We start from the raw sequence: 21,250 nt of genomic DNA, 5'->3' as shown, positions 1-21,250 counted from the left end.
TTATTTTAATAAAGTACCTCTCTGATGCTACAGTTCTTGATGTCATACAACACTTTCATCTGTTCTCCATCTTCAAAGGAGAACACATAATGAAGAGACTTATTAGGGCTTCGGTATTGATAAATCAATCTGCCATGTTCCTGCTTCAGAGCTAGTTCTGTTTGTCAGTCTTTTTACTTATTAATAGTTGGCATCAAAGCCTAAGTTTCAAAAGCACAAACAATCTGCATTTGAACTGTTGGATTGCTTTGACACACTTTGAGCATATTGGGGAAACGCGTCCACCCTGTGTACACCTCAGTGCACGCTGTGGATTGCATTTGCCAAATACATGGACCTTTGATCGTCTTTCTCCACTTAAGAATTTACTTTATTAACACGGTCTGGCCCGGCTTTTGTTGTTTCCTCCATACGCCTGTCGGTATGCCCCCTCCCTTCTTTCACTTGGCCTGTCTCATGGTGTGTAAGCACAAGCCAATCCCTCTGAGATGCTTTTCTCGCCTGCATTTCCAGGTCCCAGCGTGAGCCACCCGCCTTTGGTGGTGAGCCATGTGCAAAGCCGCGTTTAGTAACTTGATCAAGGGACCGAGGTACAGTCCTCTGAAGCAAAGAGCATTAGAGGCGTGAAGAAATGACTCTGGCAAGTCAACAGCTTTGATATGTAAAAACCTGCATCTGTTGGCTGGCAGAGGCGACGCCAGGAGGAGAGGTAGAGGGAATGGAAGACGTTTGCCTTTAGAGTCGACGCTCTAATAGAATTGCAAACGCCAAATCCCAAGCTGTGACACCCTAATGTTCTTAGTCAAACTGACTTGGCATGGTCCAGGGACTTGAGAGAGAGGAAGTGAAGAAGCAAAAAGAAATGGAAAACGAAGAGGTATAGAGTGGTCTTCTGTCCTAGATACCACTGTCTGTCAGAGTGAGTTATCAAGTTCTACTTCGGCCCAGATGCACAGGAATCTTTTATCCAGGCTTCCCTTCTGTTGCTCCTTGCGTTGCCCATGACACCTGCCTGATGCAACCGTGCAGAAGTCCCCTTGAGCAAGCACCTGACTATCTGACACACATCAAAAAGACACAGTGGGATAAAGAAGTTACAGCCTGGGCAAAAGTAATGAGCAGAATTACACGATTATTGTTTTTAATTAATTTTCCTTTCTGCATCAAGAAGGGCTGCAATGCCGGCCCCTGAGGCCCACTCTAATGTGAATCATTTTAGAGCGACTCACATTAGCCTAACGCCAACTTAACACCAGCAGATTAATCTTTTACATTACAGCAGTGCTCACACCACGCATTTGGGGATGAAATTTTAATAACCCTTTTTGTGGAACAATATTGAATTGATCAGGCGCATCGAATCCGCACCAGAAAAGGTCAGTGAATATGTAGGTTGTAAACAGAAGCCTGTGCACGGCTTTGACAGAATAATTTATAACTTGGTTACTGAGTGAGCTAAACCTATTAGTGGATCACCAGGCCACTCGTCACGCTAAAAAATCTACATTGATTATCATTAATTGTATATTTAGGTTCATAAATTATCCCTATGTTTTAATAACAATATGCTAATGCAGATGGTGCGCAAGTTCATTTTTTGATTGCAGCGGCTGTAGCATGAGGGAAGTAAGGCGTACTGATGCAGAGAAGCGTCCCCTACATTATTCAACACAGAGGCTCATTATAAATCAGGGTTATCATTTTATATTCCATATATATCTGTTTGACTTCCTAATGAATGCTTTTTTGCTCCATCAAGACTTCATATTGAAGCATGCTATGCTACAAAGGTTATTCTCCCACAAGAACGCTTTTCGTTGCATCTGAGCCCAAGGCTTTTGTTTTGCTTTTATACGCCCACGTACAGCTGCTGAAGTTGTATAAAATGTCACATTTTTCTGAATTGAACGCTGGTATGTCACATGTAAGTTCAAACAATAAATGTAGGGAGGTATCTACTCCACTACTGTAAGTAAATATTCTGCTTTTAACATCGCAAACATCTATATCAATGAAGGATAACAATACATTTTAACCTTTCTGGAAACTGGCTCCTTACAAAAAATGGTGTTTGAACAGATTCAGCAACTTTTTTTTCCACATTTTCAGTGTTGAAATCTTTTCAACACATTGCCTTTCTAATCTCTCAGATACTGTTATTTAAATCACTGCCTATGGAGATCAAATATGATGTGTTATATGAAAGCAAAGACTTAATCTAATGACCTAAAACTAATCCAATGTATAAGGCATTTGTTTTTTACCCATTTTTTCCCCTGCACTGGTTAAAAAAAAAAAAAAAAAACTATATCATATAACTATATCATCATGGCATAATTCCAGTATGCCCTTGATCTTCAAACATGTTAGCTTTCACTAGAATAGCATGTTTACTAGTCATTATCTTCTCCCCGTGGCTACGGTCCCAGTCACACAGGCCCAGAAGTCAATCAGCAACCACCTGATAACGACAAGTCGCAAGGGGGAAATTACCCAACTGGTTGGCAAGTGTTTGCTGAATGTTAATAGAAGTTGCTGTGAAATTAATTACTGAAGCCCCTGCATGGCTGAGCTTTAGCAGTCAGGCCTAGTGACGTCATAGTAAGGAAAAATGTGTACATATTAGAGTTGACTAGCAGTTGCCAGGTAAAATTGCTGCACGAAAAACCTCCTTGCAAATGCTTTGGACACCAGCAAATTACCGTTTGTGACTCGTGATAGGTACCTATTTAAAATAGGACAGAGCCGTAGGCGCACAGTCAGTTAAAAAGGGTTTTACTTTCAATACAAAATAAAAGTAACAGTATAACAGCAGCACCTAAAAACAATTAAAAACTTTACTTTAATAAAAACGATAAAACTGTATGATTGTAGGATAAGCGCTGCGGGGAACCGTTTAAGAACAAATCGAGGTTAAAAAGGGACGGCAACTCACACATAACCCCAAATGGGAAAGACACTATAGAAAAAGGCAAATTTTCAGTGCCGTCTTCACTCAGGCCCACCGCTGTGCATGCAAAAGCGGCGAGACAAAAAAAGGATTTGCTTTCCACGCAGCGCCTTCACCGTCTGCGACAATAATATATATATATATATATATATATATATATATATATATATATATATATATATATATATATATATATATTAAAAGGGTTAAAACACTAAAAGAATCAATATCTGTGGTGCCTACTGATACAGAAAAATAAAACAAGAAACAAACATGATCGACAGCCGCAGCAGTCAGTCTGTCGAATTACACCAGGTTAAAACAGTTTAAAATTCAGTGACGTGTCGGGTCCTTTGCCCGCAGCCAGAAATCCACTTGGCAAAGCAGCAGCTCGGTACTCTGTCCACAAGTTTGCGTCACACCCTAATAAATGTGGGTCAGTGGTGGTGAAGTCCACTACTCTCACAGGAACGCAATGTTTCCCACCATTCTAACAGAAGTTTAGTGGGACCCGCATCAGGCTTTTATAGAAAGGAATTAAAAACACCAACTTGCCCAGCTTGGACCAAGCACTCACAGCTTCAGGTTCGCTAGAGGATAGCTAATTGCCCACACCTGATCTTATGAAGGGGCAAAGACCAGCTCTGCCCTTGAGGGGCGGTTCCCAGACTCAGGTCTCACCTGTCACATTCAGTTGCTAATGGTTTGCATTTGCAGTGAATGTGCAGCACAAACTGGAAATTGAGAATGTTCTCCTTTAAATTACAAGTTGTGCTTATCAATCATTCTCCGTTTCCAGTTTGCATTCCACTTTATTAAGTCTTACTGCCAACCAGCTGGAAGTTAGCAAGTGTTTACGGGTATTTCTATCTGCATGTTGCATGCAAAAAATTTTTAACCAAGGCATCACAAGGAATCTTTTAGGGTAACACCTCTTTGGGACTGATTTCACCTAGCCAGCAACCCCCAACAATGACTCACCAATTCGATAATACATATTTATCCCTGGTGACCAAATATTGCCAGAACGCTGCCAGCTGGTATCTAGTCCTGTGTGACTGGGGCCTAACATATCAGTAATATCTGAGCAGTTAGCGCTTGCGATGTCACATAATCCTCTTCTGGTTTGTCTAGTTTGTCTATGCTTAAATTGCAATAAATTTAGATGTGCTATTAAGACCTATATTAGTAGCATAATGAGAGAACAACAGTGGTGTGTGTGTGTGTGTGTGTGTGTGTGTGTTAACCCAAGTAAACACAAAATGCAGTTTCAAAATTGTGACAACTGGCAACGAATCTTTTACAGCACTGTGGAGAAATTTTGGCCCACTTATCCATGCAGAATTGCTGTAATTCAGCCGCATCAGAGGGTTTTAGAGCATGAACTGCCTTTTTAGGGTCATGCCACAGCATCTCAATCAGATTCAGGTCAGGACTTTGAATAGGCCACTCCAAAGTCTTCATTTTGTTTTTCGTAAGCCATTCAGAGGTGGTCTTCCTGTTGTGTTTTGGATCCTTGTCCTGGTACAGAACCCGAGTGTGCTTCAGCTTGAGGTCACAGACAGATGGCCGAACATTCTCCTTCAAGATGTTTTGGTAGGCGCCAAAATTCATGGCTCCATTTACCACGGCAAGTCTTCCAGGTCCCGAGACAGCTAAACAGACCCAGACCATCACATTACCACCACCATATTTTACTGCTGGTATGATGTTCCTTTTCCAGGTGTAACAGCACTCAAACCTTCCAGAAAGTTCAGCTTTTGTCTCCTCAGTCCACAGAATATTTTCCTAAAGGTTTCTGGGATCATCAAGATGTTTTTTTGGCAAATGTGAGACATTTTTGGTCAGCAGTGTTTTTCTCCTTCAATTCTTCTCTTGCTCAGTCTCTTTCTTATTGTTGAATCATGAACTCTGGCCTTAACGGAGACATGTGAAGCCGGCAGTGCTTTAATGTTGTTCTGGGTTCTTTCGTGACCTCCTGGATGAGTTGTTGATGTGCTCTTGGAGTAATTTTGGTAGGCTGGTCACTCCTGGGAAGTTTCACCACTATTCGAAGTTTTTCTCAATTTGTGGATAATGGCTCTCGCTGTGGTTCACTGGAGTTCCAAAGTCTTAGAAATGCTTTGTAACCTTTTCCAGACTGATGGCTGTCAGTGACTTTGTTTCTCAGGTGATCCTTTAGGTCATAGCACGATGTGTTGCTTTTTGAGCTCTTTTCGCCTGCTTCACTTTGTCAGACAGGTTCTATTTGAGTAATTTCTTTATTCAACAGGTCTGCCAGTAATCAAGCCTGAGCATGTTTAGTGAAACTGAATTCAGCTTTTCATAAAATGTGGTTACAGTTACTTCATGTTTTAACAACAGGGGCAATTACTTTTTCACAAAGGGCGAGGTAAGTCTGGATAACATTTAACCTTTAATCGAAGAAATCAGCATTTAAAAACTGCATTTTGAATTTACTTGGGTTATCTTTGTCTAATATCTAAAACTTGTGTGGTGATCTGAAACATGGTGTGTTTGTATGACAAATATGAAAAACTAGGAAATCAAGTAAAGGGGCAGACACTTTTTTACACCACGCTATATGTACCTCAGTAGCAGAGAGGGCACTCTGCATTTTAACATTTTTCCCTATTTTTGATCTCGCATAATGTAGATTTCCACAACTTTTTTTCACTGACTTTGGTCAACCTATCAAGACTGAGAAGCAACAGCTCCTTTTTTATTGGGGGTAAAATCATGAAACGTTGAGTTTTGGTGATGGTCTTAACTATTTTTACATTGAACACCCGAGAATTAGATGTTAGTATGCAGATACAAATCAGATAATACCAACATAACTGTGGTTTTATCTCAGGTTAATAGTGCAGTGAAAATTAACACTATACACCATTCACTTTAGCAACCAAGTCAATATCTTTTTACCTTTCCTGTACTGAAAACCATTTTTTTATTTGTTTGTGCTGGTCATTCATTATTGGAGAATCCATAATGTTTTTAATATCTACTTTTTGGGGGGAGGAACTTAGACTAATAATGTCACAGATTTTGTCTGGGGCATTCCTTATGCTGCCTTTTTTTGTTTTCTTTGAAGTACATTTTTAAAACTCACGTTGCCTCATTTAATTAAAATTTTGAATGAAAGATTTGTAATTGTATCATTGTATGGGTACTTTAACTTTATGTAAAATGGCTGCCCTGAGGAATTACTGTCAGACAAGAAAATAGATGAAAGAAAAATAGGGACCAAATAAACGTCTGACACTTCCCCACTCAAAACAGGCAGAAGAAAAATGGAATCCATTTTGATTGAAGCTCAAGTTTATTGTTAACCAGTCAAGCGGACACTATTTCAGAAACGTAGGTGGACACAATACACCTCAGCTTTCCATGCACAAAACAAACATGCACACCCCTTCCTCTCGGTACACGTGAGTCTTTATTCAGGCCTCCTCCCTGTAGATGTCCGTGCTCATGGACCATGGGGACAAGACCTGAGCGCTCCTAAATGTTGTTTTTCTCCACATTACTGTCAAGGTACCCACTAGTGACTGATGATGGATTGCACTTCAGCTAGCGCTCAGGGTTTTCCCCGAGCCTGCGACTTACTGCAACTCTGAGCACACGTCACCCTCACTGCTACGCTAACCATGGCGAGCACTGCTCAGGGAATATCACAAAGGACCTTTCTGCTCCTTTCTCCTCGAGTTCGCCGGGCAGCTGTTTCACAGGAAATGCACAGGGGGTGATGAGGCATGTGCCCTTGTTTAAAGGATGTTTTGGTTATATAAGAGATTTTCCCTTTTCTTTTTTCTTTATTTGCTGCATCTTCATTTGTCTCTCTGTGTGAGTGGAACTGCACTTACTGCAATTTGGTCTAGTGCCACTCAAGGAGGCTGCGGAGCTAACTGTGATTCACTGCACCACACAAACCTACAATTTTAATGTGATAAGTAGAATTCCAGACCTTTTTTGGAGTCAGAGATAAGCCTTTTGGGTTTGGGTAAAAGCCCAGGCAATGCTCAATTGAAGAAGGAACTGATTGCTGTTTCATTCAGAGGTGGTGAAAACCACTTTACTCTCCGTGAACAAAATCAGGTGAAGGAGACAAACTTGTATCTCTATTTCCATTAAGTCCAAACCTCTTGAAAGATCTGTGTTTACTCTTCCCATCACCTAGTGTTATGAGGTTTTTTTGGTTATTTTTACATTTCAGCCACTCATTATCTGATCTAATGGTGTGTCATTAATCATTGTGGCTCATGAGTGAATAGCAGGATGCTGTGTGTTGAGAGATAATTAGCACTGAGGGCAAGAATGGAAAATCCCACTTTGGACCGTTTTATGCCAGTGTATTATTTTGCATTCACTATGATGTTTACATCCCACGTTTCCCTGTACACTTGACTGGCCTCGTAGACGTGCCCCTGCTCTAAGATCCTGGGGTGAAGCAAACTCAATTAAGTGCAAAAGTGGAGAAAAAAAGGTTCTGCTGAAAACACATTCAACGTTCAAACCGTCAAAATAAAGCCTCAGAATTTTGCGAATCCTATGAAAAAAAAAATGGCTGATTAAGGTTGTGGATAATGACGTTAATACTGTTATCAAATTATATCCTGTAAATTTTAATACACTGTTCATTTAATTGCATTCCCCTATCAAATATGGAAGGCTCAGTAATTAGATTATATTACCGAGTGTGAATAATGTCGAAGATTATGCTGCAGATTACAGTTTCAATCAGGTAATCAGTGATCTGTAACAGACTACATTTTGAAAAACAGCAAACCTTGGCTATAGCTACCGCCTCTCCTTTACTCCATCAGGAATTATGCAAATTTCAGGCAATTAAGGGGCTCCATCTCATTCTGTCTCTGCTCCTCCAGATTCTTGTTGTTTTTCAAGCCCCGTCGTGACTTTTGTCAAGCATCTGTATGAGCGTGTCAGGAGCAGAGACGCTTAAAATGGGGAAATTATTCATAACCTTTTCAGTGCTTCCACACACAAGTGCTTACACCCATTTTGTTCATCCAAAAAACCCTCCACACGTGTCACCGTGCACACAGTCTGGCAAAACATTTGCAAAACATCACCCACACATATTAAACTTTTGCAGATTCAACTTCGGGGTTGCAGCAAGGTCGTTTAGCTCCTGACTTCGCTTACTGAAACGTGGCTAAATTATTTACCACTGTGTACTCTGTGTTGGGGGGGATGAGGTAAAGCCTGTCAGTTACTCAAATAAGTTATTAATTTTACTTTCTGAAAGTTTGAGGTGTATTTTATCATCCAGATAACCAATTTTCTGTGAAGTTCAACTGGTTTTTGTTTCAAAAGTTGTCCCAGTCGTTTTGCAAAATTGATCTTCTGGCAGCTATTACCGGTCTCTCCACAATTGTTTTCATTTTTCATCTGTTGGTGAAGTGTATTGAATTTGCAGTTTAGTTTGTTTTCTACAGTTTGCTTAAATATCACCTTTTTCTCTCTCTCTGCGCTGCTTCACTTGCTACATTCATATTATAATACCTGGGGGTTTTTTCTAATTAAAAAAAAAACATCTTTTCAGCTTTGTCATTTGTAGATCCTCAGTGAACATCAACTACATCGCTTGAAATCATTGTGCACGTGTTTTTACATTTTAATAAATGTCCTTGTTTGTGTTTTTAAATATGCAAGGTTATATTCATGTCATATGTATCACCTTTTCTTTATTCCAGGTGTTTGTCCTTGCTCTCACTTTGGTGCCCTAACCTCACTCTTCTTGTCTTTATTCATCCAAAGTATTTTTCTTTTCTATTTTTTTTTTTCCATCCTTGACACACTTTTCTGTCCTTGTCAAATATCTGTGAACTCTCCTGAGCTTTTGTGTCTCCTGCTCAGACCCTCCAACAGTGGAGCCTGTTTTCATGGAGATGCGTCAGGGTCTTGGAAGGCCTGTAGTGATGACCTGCAGAGTGCTGCGAGCCCACCCCTCCCGTGTGTTGCGCTTCGAGTGGCTTCTCTCTAACCGGCTGCTCCACGCGGGAGCTTTTGACACCCAGCGAGATGAGACAGAGTACACCATCCGCAGCCTAAATCGTGATGGCTGGGGCGAGTACACCTGTAATGTCATCAATGAGGCTGGAGCAGGCAAATGCACTTTCCAGGTTACAGGTAAAAAAAAAAAGTTTCCATTTCATTTCATATTTCCTTTTTTATTCTTCTAGAATCTTTTTCCGCTTGGTTTAGTTACTTTTCCTCTTTATGTTAGCTTTTCTACATTTGTTTGACACATGGTGAACGAACAATGATTTGTCACTGTGTCTAATATTGTTAGTATAGTTCCAGTACAAAATGTATACTGCATGCTTATCTGTGTAATGCATACTTTTACAGGGTAGCATTTTCTGAAATAGAAATTTACAACATTTAGCTCTGATGAATTAAACAGAAACTCATATTAACTACTTCCATTCGCAGTCCAGCCAGAACCAGATAGATGTAAAACACAAATTCAGAAATTCCTTTAAAAAAGTGCCATAGTTGCTGCTTCTTTATGTAACTAGAATAGAAGTAGTTGGTAAGCAGTTGGAGAGCAATTTAGAGACAGGTTCCTTCACACCAGGCGACCTGTGCAAAGATGTTGTTATTAAAAACTCAATGCAATCGGTGGGCAATGTCCACCAGTTGCATGGAGATTGCCATACTATTTTTAGTTTCGTGTGACCGAGCCATAACGTGGCATTACAATTAGTTTAGAAGCCGTGGATAAAAATTCTTGGTGGTCTTTTCCTTCCATTGTAGTCAAAGTGGAAACTTTTGAGTGTGGGTTTTTAACAGGTAATTTTGTCAGTGTTTTTTTTTTTTACCTTTTCCCAGCATGTAGTCACACTTAAATAGTAAGCAGGAGTATGCAATGTGAGAAACAGCACAAGTCATTTTCAAAATGAAGACCCCTCACTTCACACAGAGGTAGACTTTTATTTCAGCTGAATAACTGCTATTGCCAGCAGATTGCATCAGCTGTAGCTGGATAGCCACAGCTACTTTAGCTTCCTGACATGTACGAAAATGCTAGATGTCATTTTAATATTCCAGGCAAATATGGGCTATATATGCTAAACGGCTGAAGATTAATTCTTTTTGTTGGGATTTCAAGGAGTATGTTTCAATTTTAACATTACAAGGGGAAAAAAAGGTTTTTAGTTTTAGGATGCATATAAATGTGATCAAATCTCAGAGGAATACTGGTTAGAATTAGATACAAATCCAAGAGTTTCAGAAAACCTAAGTAAACAAAAAACTAACCTTTTATTAAGTTGTGTGTAGAAGTTGAAGGTATTTTTTTAAGATCCAGAAGGAACCAAACTGCAAAGCTAAAACCTCCAGGAATTAACAGGCTAGACACTAAGGAGGAGCATAGCGATGGTACACAGATACAGTGACAAAGACAAAAGAGAGCCAGGGCTGTATATTCTCACAAAGAGACACCAAGGGCCAATCAAGGGAAGTGAATACAGCTGTGTAAACCCAGACACAGGTGTACACAATCAAGACAATCAACAGATAGAAAGTATAATTCAAAAGAAGGCACAAGAGAGCAAGTAACAAAAAAATAAATAAACAGAAAATTCAGTCCACATGATAAACAGAACATTGCAGATGCTAGAAGAGTAAACCAATATACAAAGAAAACACAAGTAATGAAAGGTAAATAACAATCTCTATAAATACTAACCAATAACTATCATTTTAAAAACAAAAGAAAAAACCCTCAAAATACTGGAGTAATTTATGTTAACAAACAGGAATCAAAGCACAACCTTACATTAGTCAAAAACAAGGAGCAATAATGAAGCCCAACCAATAACAGCAAATCATAAACAAACTGAAATCCTACACTACTGCAGTTTAAATGATGTTGCTGAGCTAAAGATTTCCCTCATCTGAAGCAAGAGGATGTAGCTGACATTAAGCTACTCTTTCCACACCTGCTTTCTTTGCCAGAAGTATTCACTCGTCTGCCTTTACATGCATATGAATCTACCCTTTGTAGATATAACACCTTCATCTATCTGGAAAGGCTTTCCACAAGCTTTAGGGGTGTGTTTGTGAGAATTTTTTAACCATTATTCTAGAAGTGCATTTGTGAGGTCAGACACTGATGCTGGATCAGAAGGTAAGGCTCACAGTCTCCACTCTAATTTGTCCCAAAAGTTGTTAATCAGTTTGAGCTCAATACTCTGTGCAGGCCAGTCAAGTTCTTCCACACCAGTGAAGTTCTTCCACACTTATCCATGTCTTTAAGAACCTTTCTTTGTGTACTCATGTTGGAACAGTAAGGGGTGCGCAAGGAAATTTCACAACTGTATTTGTTGTGCATGTGGCATCCCATCGAAACTACGCTAGAATTCGCTGAGTGACCTGAGAGCGACCCACTTTTTCACAAATATTTTTAGAACCAGTTTGCTAGCCATTTGATTTTATACACCAGTAGCCATGCAGGAACAACTGAATTCAATTATTTAAATAGGTGAATGAATACTTTTGGAAATACAGTATAGTATCACATGCTAGTTAGCCAGTAAAGTTGGCTAATAGCAGCAGTGTTAAAGTTTGTCTTTCTCGTGGCTAAAAAGAACAAGATTATTGCCCAGCTCTGTATCCCAGAAATATTTTTTTACTAGGAGCCCTCCTGCTTACTGTTTCAACATGTAGAGAAATTTCAAGCTACACAGACCTCAAATGACCAGCGCTATAGTTGCTAAACTAGGAGTAGCTAAGCTAGGAGCGATTTTGTGTTTGTTTGTTTTTTCTTTTTTCTTTTGTTTCTTTTTTAATGGTCATTTATTTTAAGTTACTTACTTCCACTCTTTCTCTCTCACAGAAACATAACTCCATACTGGTATTAGTGCTATAAGCCTGTCACTGTGTTTGATCCAGATAGCTGCATTTAATAACAGTCATTTAGCCTTTATTCTTTTACCATACGTTGGCATGTCAACAGAAGATTTTTTTAGTACGCTATTCAATTGATAATTAAAGGGTTGTTTTGACAGATGCAATTGGCTGAACAAAAAGCTTAGAAGGCCTTGTCTCATATTGTTTTGGGGTGTGTGTCTGCCTCTTTATATGATAGACAATTTATATAAAGAAGACTAAAGGGAAAGATAAATCATAGATTGCTGATCTGAATTAGGCATGTCCATTATGTCAGGTCTTTCTTTTACCTTCTTTCATCTGTTTTTGTTACATTATTTCCCTCCATTGTGAGATCCATATGATCGTCTCCCAGTCTTTTGTTATGACAGGACAAAATTAGTTTGGCTACACTGAGAGTCCTCAGGAACTTTGGCCAAGGTTTCAATCTCCCAGACCTCCTATTAGAGACAGGAGCTGCAGGGTCACAGGAGGAGTATTTGTCACTTTGATCCTCTGGCACTTAGGTCGCTCTTCTCTTTGATAGTGTCTATTTCTCTCTATCTCTTTCTGCGTTCTAATCATACCTTGGCTGCACTTGATTTTTTTTATAGCCTTTAGTTCTCTCTGTATCCATTTTCTTTTCCACATTCTTCATCTTTCTCATTTTCAAACCCCACTCTCTCATCCTCCTTTCCAGCTTGACCCCCCCCCCCCCCCCCCCCCCACACACACACACACACACACACACAGTGCGTGCCATAAATCCCCTTCCTGGGGAAGCAGGTAGAACAGAGAGACAGAAGCAGCTAGTTCCCTCCAGCCATTTGTTTTTCTCAGCAGGGCTGGGGTTTTGCCTTCTATTGCTCATGCTCCCTCCCTCTTCCTACTTCCACTCCCTTTCATCCTCTATCCCTCCTTCCCTCTCTCACCCTCTATTGCTCCATTCCTCCCGCCCAGTGCTCCAGATTCCCACCATCTGGACTCAGTGGTTGCCAAAGGTATGGAGGCTCTTTTAGTAACTCCCTGAGTACAGGAGTATGGTGCAGAAAATCCACTTTGGTTCATTGCATCATCTATGAAACCTGCCATGCCTCAGTCTCCTAATTCCAGCTCTCGATAGTTAAAATTTTTAATTTTATTCTAAAACTAAAATGCCATGAAATCAGGCAATACCCTGCAGTAGAAGAAGTGCATATCATCTCCCGTCTGCGACTTGTAAGACTGTTTCTCGACAAGACTTGCAAAATATTGGTGTAGCTCATGTAATTAGATGGCACCTCGGTTTAAACTCACTTTACCAAGACAGGTAGACAAGCCAGTAGACGTTCTCCCATCGCTCTATGTCTGACGTCTTCTCAGGCTGTGCTAGCGTGTGAAAAGTATGATTTGGGAGTTTTGGCCCACAGTCCTTGGATTTCGGATTCAGTCAACATGTGAGCAGCATACATGTTACCATGCCGACAGACACATGCAAACACACCATAGTTAGGCAGCAGGCCATTATTAGCCCATAAATTCTGTCGCCTGGAAAAGTGTATTGTGCCAAAGGAGAGTGTGTGTGCATATGCATGGATGCCCATGTGCCAAGCCATGGGGACATCTGTGGGAACAGTGAGTTGGCTCTAATGGCCAAGTTGGCCATTAAATTGTGCCTGGGGAGAGACCCCTCAGAGGAATGTAATGTGTACCACTGAGCTTTGGCTCGGGCTCTCTGTCGTGGGAACCCTGAGTTGTTAGCAAATGCTCAAATCACGCTCCTCAGAATAGATAGCAAGTAAATGTTCACTGATCATAGAGTTTCGAGTAAAGATGCACATGGCTCCTGTGACATTACTGTTGGTGTGGAAAGTCCTGCTGTAAATTCTCAAACAGAGAATTTCTCCGCCATAAGCATTGCATCAACTCGACTTGACAAGCCAGATCTGATACTCAGATCAAGGGATGCTGCATACTTATAGACCTTCTGTTTTGTTTTGTTTTTTTGTTTTGTTTTTTTTTTTTGGGGGGGGGGGGTTTGTTTTTTCTAACATAGGCTGACCATAATAAACAAAATAAGCATTGCTCTGTATTCATTAAGGTGTGAAACTAGCATTCCAGTCTAATACATCCTCAGGAAAGTGTTTAGTTTGGTCACAAAGGGAGTCATGATCTGTTTTCCTGCGTAATTACAACTGGACTTCTTTTTGCAACCACAGGAGTCTCCCCCTACTGGCCAGTAAAAGGAATGTAGGTTTAAGACTCTTTTGTATTAGCTTAACTTTTCAGGCATAAAGGTGTGCCCATCTTTAATGTGATCTGTGACAGTATCTGAGTGAAACACTGACAAGCTTGGTATTTAGAAAAATATTATAGCAGTTAATTCACTTATTCTATTGTAGAGTTTACAAAGACAGAACAATGGTCAATGTTTTGTTTATAATAGTTTTAATAAATGTAAAACTACAGTTTCTACATATCCTTCAGTAGTGCCCAGATTGTGCATTTCTTTCAAAGGCCATGCCTCCAGTTTGTATTGGCATATTTTTAAGACTCAGTCTAGAAAAAAAGTTTAACCTGATGATTATCATTGATCATTATTTGAGCCTTTTTACTTATGGGGGAAGAGCAGGGTGCTGCAGCATTAAGAAAGAAATCTGGGATATTTTTAAAGCCTATAGTGCTTTTAAAGGAGGGCAATTGAGGTCTGCTACTTGTTTTCAGGATTTAAGATACATAGAAAGTTTTATTTAGTCAAGGGGAAAATCTATCAAGAGTAGCATTTATTTATTATAGTCATATGATATGAAATATATGATGATAATGAATCTTTTTACCTAAAATCTTCCAATGCTTCCTTCAGAGCCATACAAAACTTTATACAGCTAATTTCACAGGCATGACTGATCTAATCTTTAAGTGTAAAATGACTGGAGAGTTCCAACATATGTCCAATCTCTGCACAGGCAACAAAGTCTGCATAAAATTGCCCAGCACGTGTCTTTTCTCTCCATTGACCAGTACAAACAATGCAAACTGCAGTACTATAATTTTGTTGGATTTCCGAAATTTACAAAGAAAAAACAAGCAGTGTTTCTCATTTCTCTGCCGCCTTCCTGCTTAAGCCCCATTTCTGGCAGCCAGTTGTAAATTAGAAGAGAGGAACAATTAAATTCTCAGGGACAATGTTCAGATAGACATTGTCTGCATTGTGTGAGTGTGCCTGTGAAATGAATTCAGATTCCACATAATGCTGTGCTTGTATGGTTCCAGTATCCTTTTTTTCAGTCATTGTTCCTAATGCTGCAGAAACTGTGTGCCAATAGTGCAAAAGTTAGCTGCAGTGCGATTTGCTGTCATAAGAAAATGTTTTTCCTTTTATTGTGAAACACTTACTCTCACATTTTTTGTCTGTTTTGGAGTGCATTTTCTGCATTCAGGCTATTTTCATATTTTATTTTTTTTTTGATCTATCATCTGTTTTCAGTAATGTTTATTTCATTTTTATTTGTTCAGCTTTTCTTTTTGAGATGTGTCTTAAACAGGCCCCTTGGGCCTCCTGCTAAGTTACTATCTGGTGCTTTTGTGTGATATTTTTGTCTCTTTTATTTTTTATGTTTTTAAATAAAAGCAAAAGCTAAATTGATTTTGCTTTCAAACCTGCACTCTTCTCTGAGTCAGGGATTTATAAACCTTATCATCTTTGGTCTCCAGCACAGATTTGTGCCTTACCTTTGGTGGTTTTAAGTAACTCGTCTGCCTGCCTTTTAAAGTCTGTGCCCAGTTCACCTGGCTTGAACTGCAACCCTGCAGTACATGGAGAATGAGTCTGAATAGTTCATGCAGCTCAAGGAGACATGCTGACACTGATGGATCCTGTTGGTCATAATGCCTAACAGTATATAGTCAGAGTGAAAAGCATCTGAATAATGTTATCTGTGATCAGACTGAAAGTCTGTCAGGCTTGAAGGACAGATGCAGTCTGTTCGGGTCTTTTTTTTCTGCTTTCTTTATTTTGTATTTTCTGGCCTATTTTTGTAGTTCTGCTTCTTTTATATCAGCACAATATCTCAACATTAGTCACTCTAGAGCAGCCTTCAATTTACACGGACCAAGAAGGATGAAATCGGAAGTCACTGGGCTTTTTAATATCAGCAACGATTAAAACGTTTATCCTTTTTTGTACTGAACTGATTAGTCGAGGAGGAAGGAAGACTGTAAATGTAGAAGTGACTCATTGCAAGTTCTGTGCTGTTTCCCTTAAGGAAAAAAAGACACATAGAGATTTATTTTGCGTTCCCATAAGGGCACCACGTGATTACCGCTGCCCTATAATACCTTTGTCTGTTAGCAGTTCCTGCTTTGGTGTTATTTGTTTGTCTCGGCCAGCTGTGCATCCATATGTAAGCCTACTTCCTGCCAAATAAAAAGAAAAGCAAAAAAAGCCCAGAATCATATAGGAATTGCTTAGCATATGACTGCACTCCTAAAGATGAAAACATGTTCATAAACCCTTAAAAAGTAAAAAGGAAGTCTGCAAACAAGGTCAACTTCTTGCCTGAAGGCTTTCACTGAGCTGTATGAATCATTGCATTGGTTATGCTGTTATAAACAGGATTTTAAAAAATCAATTAAGCCCTCTGTACTTTATGTTTGATGTCTCCCACCCAGGGTTATCTGTTTCAGGCTGTGTAAGTGGGTTAGGTAATGTGCTTCACCACACATAACATATTATTAGGAGCAAAGGCCATGTTGCTTCATTACACTGTATATTTGAATAAAAGGCAATAATTTGCCGTGCGAGTCTGTGATATTTGTCTGTAAGAAATGTACTTTGAGAAAAAAAAATGTTCCCCAAAATAAGATTAATGAATGCGGCGCATTAGTATAAAGACTTCCGTGTCAAACTTCTAAGAAAAGTATGAAAAGAGTCTTTTCATGTTTTGTTTTTCTGTTTTGTTTTGGGGCTTTTTCTGAAACAGGGTCTGTGTGGAAATCTTTAAGCTAATTTACTGATCCAGACAACAATGTGAGTGAGTTTAATTAACATTCCCTGCCTGCTCTCTACTGCAAATTGCAGCCTTTTTCTTTTTCCTTATCGGCTTTACTGTACTGTATATGCTGCATGACTAAGTCTGACATTATCTGCCAGGCGGGTTTATGTAACATTAGCTGTACAATATGCTGTAAACACAGCTGGCTCTATACGGCAAAACAGTGCCAAGCAAAGTGCAGACGGTAATTATCCTTGTTTTTTTATTTATTTATTTATTTTAGTTGGGAAATGTGTTTTGCTGGTTTCATTAGTATCTCAGCGAGACACGAGGCAGTTTGTGAGATAGTGTCATCTGTTATAACAGACAGGTTTACCTTGCAGTAGACTGCTGATGAACTTTTGAGACATATTCCACAGCTCAACATAAAACAGATAAAACCTAGAAAAAAAGTACTGCGTAATTTTCTCTCTTTCGCTGTACTTGTCTGTACTAGTTTCTCACTCACAATGGTTTTATTTTATCAGGCTGATGAATGTGCATTGTTTTCCTTCCGATCAGAATATTGCATTTTAAATAGCTTTATCCATGAAAAAGGCCACGTCATCTGTAGTATGCTGCCTAGAGCACCATTAACCTGATTTATTATCTAGACCAAAGAACCAAACACACTGCTTGTGCTGTGCTGATTTTGGCTTTTTATACTGGACGATTATGAGAATTGATCAAACCAGTCAGACGATGAATGAAACCACGAGTCTTGTTTTGTGTTTTTGTTTTTTTGTCTTACATGTGCAGTTTCCCCACTTCTGGCTGAGATTTGAGTGATTAAAGCCTAAGTGAATGTGTTTAAACCTCAGCTCTGATGCAGCGCAATCAAAGAAATTATGAAATTGTTCCATAAATGTACGTAAATATTCAGTAGATTTTGTTTGAGGCCAGTATGCGCAGCTACTTTTTGCCATTTTGCTCTAATGAGAACTGATGCTGAGGATTATACAGCTGTGAGTGAACAATGGCTTTTATTTGGTCTCACTGCAACTTTAGTTAGTACTAGAATATTCTGCAAACCTTTGAGATCAAATTTCTTTCTCCCAAACTACATAAAAGTGAATTTGATGAATTCAAGTTACCTGCTGTTTAGCAGGAAACCCTGTTATTAAGCACATGCCTATTAAGCTGCACTTAAACAGCATTTGGTGATGTCTTTACAGCAACAGAAGAACTGGCATGTGTACACAACATTATAACAAAATGCCACCCAGTACAACAATATGCTTCAGTGTTGTGTCATTTAGAGCAATCAGCTGTCAAGTTTCTACTGACTCTCTCTGAATACCAGTATCTTACTGGATGAAGTGGTTCAAGGGTCTGTCACACTAAGGAGGCCACAGGGAAGGACTCAGGAGCAAATAATGCTATTATAATTCGTCAGTGACATAAACTAACTTGACAGGTTTATCCAATTGCCTGACATTCATAAACTGCTTGCTAAATCTTCTCTCAGGTTCATAAAATCCCAGCGCCGCTTTTGTTTGAGCTAACAATGGCAGCTCTGCTGTCTTTTCCATGGTTATTAAAAATCATCTGCCTTGGGTATTGTCATCCCTCAATAAACAAGCCCAAGAAGCAGAGGGACAAACACAACAACGTGTCATTGAGGTGAATTACTATTCTTTGCCTGGAAGGTCATCCTGTAAGCTTGTTTCTGGATCTTGATTAAAATGCCGTGTTCTGCCAGTTCCTTCTCGAGCTGTCAGAAATCAGCTTTCCTACTGTGACCGGAAAGCTGAAAAGTTGAAAGATTCATTTAGTTTGTGCCACATGTGGGCATAAAATTAATTCTCACAAAGTTAACTATGTTATTAGAAGAAAAGGCAGGTGAGAATCACTCAAACCAGGAGTATGGCGTAATGTAAAAAAAAATATATATATATACAGTATATATATATATATATATATACACACACACACAGAGTGTTGGGGAGTAAAGGAATACATGTACCGCCGTTACGTATTTAAAATACAAAATATAAGTAACTGTATTCCATTACAGTTACCATTTTAAAAGGCGGTATTCAGAATACAGTTACTTTGTTGAAATGAATGGATTACACGGCGGTATTTTCCTATTTCAAAAGGCTATGAACTCTATATTTTTGGTGTCCACGCCGATGGAAACCCAGCCCATGTCACCTCTACTTGCGGCGTGAAGAAATATTTTTAAAATTTTTTAAAAATTATTCACAAAAATGATTTAATATGAAGGTAATAGGCAGAGTGTTACAGGCATAGCCCTAAAGAATGTAGCCTCATGGGCAGTGGAGTCCGTGTCTGTGAGTGCGAGGGAAGGAGAAAAAGTAAAAGTAAGAAAAGTCGAAAAGTAAGAGATGTCACAGACCAGAAACGGGAGATGGAAGAATGTAAATATATATATATATATATATATATATATATATATACAAAGTTGACCCAGACAACAAAAGTAAAGCTAGTTTTCGGCTACGAGCCCGACACGGAGCCCGACGTATCCCATATGGAAAAGATATATATAAATCTTATAAAGTTTGTATCTGTCTTGTGTGAAACTTGTATGAAAAGCATACAAGAGTGAAAACACATATAAGATCCCTTGAAAAATTATATAATGAAACTTGTATGTTTTGGATACTTACTAAAACAATATATGAAAGTAATGAGAAAGTGGCCACTTTCATGAGTAAATCATGTAAGTTTTTACTATTTCTTTTCCATATGGGATTAGACAGAGGTCTCTTTACGGTTTTATGCCTTTATGGTTCAGAGCCGCGGACCTGTTTTATATACGCGCGGAATAGTTTTCTATATGAGATCGCTGCAAAAAGTGCAGCCTTACCTAATGTCCACCTACTGTTACTCATTTATATTAAGATTTAAAAATCTAGTTGGTATGGCGAATAACCTTTAGTAAAAGTAATAAATCACATAGCAATAGGACATTCATGTAGTTGTAAAAAGCATGATAATATATTAAGTAATCCAAAGTATTCAGAATACGTTACTCTCATTGAGTAACGTAACAGAATACTTACAAAATACATTTTGGGGCATGTAATCTGTAGTGGAATACATTTTAAAAGTAACCTTCCCAACGCTGTGATAACTGCCTTTGTTATCCTACGTCAATTACTTTTGGCTTAAAGGAAGTCCAAGGGCCATATTTGCTAAACAAGAAAACTAAACAGAGGTATTCTGATGGCGGTGGAAAGTTGTGTAGGTGATCTGTTAACAATGCATTCATTTATAGATTTATAGACTGCAAAGCAGCCAGCTCATCGCAGTAATTACAGACGCAATCTACCAAGAGCAGCTCAAATTAGTAGGGTAAAAATGAGCATCAAATACATATTAATTCTTCCTCTGCTGCCTCTTGTTGATTTCAATTGCCCTGCTGTTTCCAGACAGAAACATATGCATAAAAGCTGCCCTTACACTGCACTAGTTTTGTTAGTACATTGCTCAGTTCCTCATCAGGTCTGCTCATTTCTGACCTGCTAATTTGAGCTGCTCTTTGTAGAATGCTGGTCATTACTGAAATGAACCGTCTGTTTGATTAGAAATTAGCACATTGTTCGTGTTTTTTTTAGACTGATTTGACCTGTTTATTAAATCTGGACTGGAAAAATTGTCCGTTTACAAGACGAGGAGGTGACAGTTGTCACAGAAATAAGAATTTTATACACTTAAAAATTGAATTAGTTCCCAGAATTGAAAAAAAAATGCAAACTTGATTCCTTAGAAAAACAAAGTACAGCTTACTTAAGATAACAAAGTTAGGGAAACGTATTTATTGTGATAGTTACACGTGATTAAACGCACCCTTGATTCCCAAAGGTTTGATGTCTCGTTATGACTAGATCTGTTTTGTGATAAATATGGTCATTATTTTTAATTATTTCTCTCTCTAGGGAAAGCCTACCCCCCGGAGTTCTACTATGATACCTACAACCCTCTGTGGCAGAACAGGCCAAGGGTCTATGGCTTCAAGCTACAGTGGACCCAGATGAACCCAAATGCTGTGGACCGTATTGTTGCCTACAGACTAGGCATCAGACAGGTAAGACTGCTATGAGGTGCCTGCTCATTTGCATTCCTATTGTTCAGTCTTCTATTCTCTGTGAGCTACTATCACAGCCAGAAGAGCCACTACATGAGTCTTAAAGTCATGAAATGTTGGCATCTGGTACAGTAACTTGTCACGGGTATTGGTCAGCCTCTTTCCAACCCTTCATACATAAATTAGAGTCATCCCACACGACAGGCATGTAAAAGCCTTTCTTATTGGCAAATTAAACACACGATGGAAGCTTTTGCACAGCGTGCTCGCACTTGCGTGTTGTACCCGATTGATAGAGCCAAACCTCATATCTGTCTTATTGTGTAGTTTTTC

At 39.1% G+C, this 21,250-nt stretch overlaps 1 protein-coding gene across 5 annotated transcripts in view; it reads left to right on the top strand.

Annotated features, from left to right (window-relative positions):
• Positions 1-21,250, top strand: part of LOC309688687 (MAM domain-containing glycosylphosphatidylinositol anchor protein 2) — a 201,327-nt gene that overhangs the window by 141,416 nt on the left and 38,661 nt on the right. For all 5 annotated transcript variants that reach the window (XM_082504586.1, XM_082504585.1, XM_082504584.1 and 2 more), the window contains exons 10-11: positions 8,831-9,103; positions 20,769-20,917. In XM_082504586.1, coding sequence (XP_082360712.1) covers positions 8,831-9,103; positions 20,769-20,917 — 422 coding nt within the window. The remainder of the gene's footprint in view (positions 1-8,830; positions 9,104-20,768; positions 20,918-21,250) is intronic.

Source organism: Aulonocara stuartgranti (genome assembly GCF_965226115.1).
Source record: "Aulonocara stuartgranti genome assembly, chromosome: 15".
NCBI lineage: Eukaryota > Metazoa > Chordata > Actinopteri > Cichliformes > Cichlidae > Aulonocara > Aulonocara stuartgranti.
Note: the sequence above shows the minus strand (reverse complement) of the source record. Positions and strands in the feature narration are given on the sequence as shown.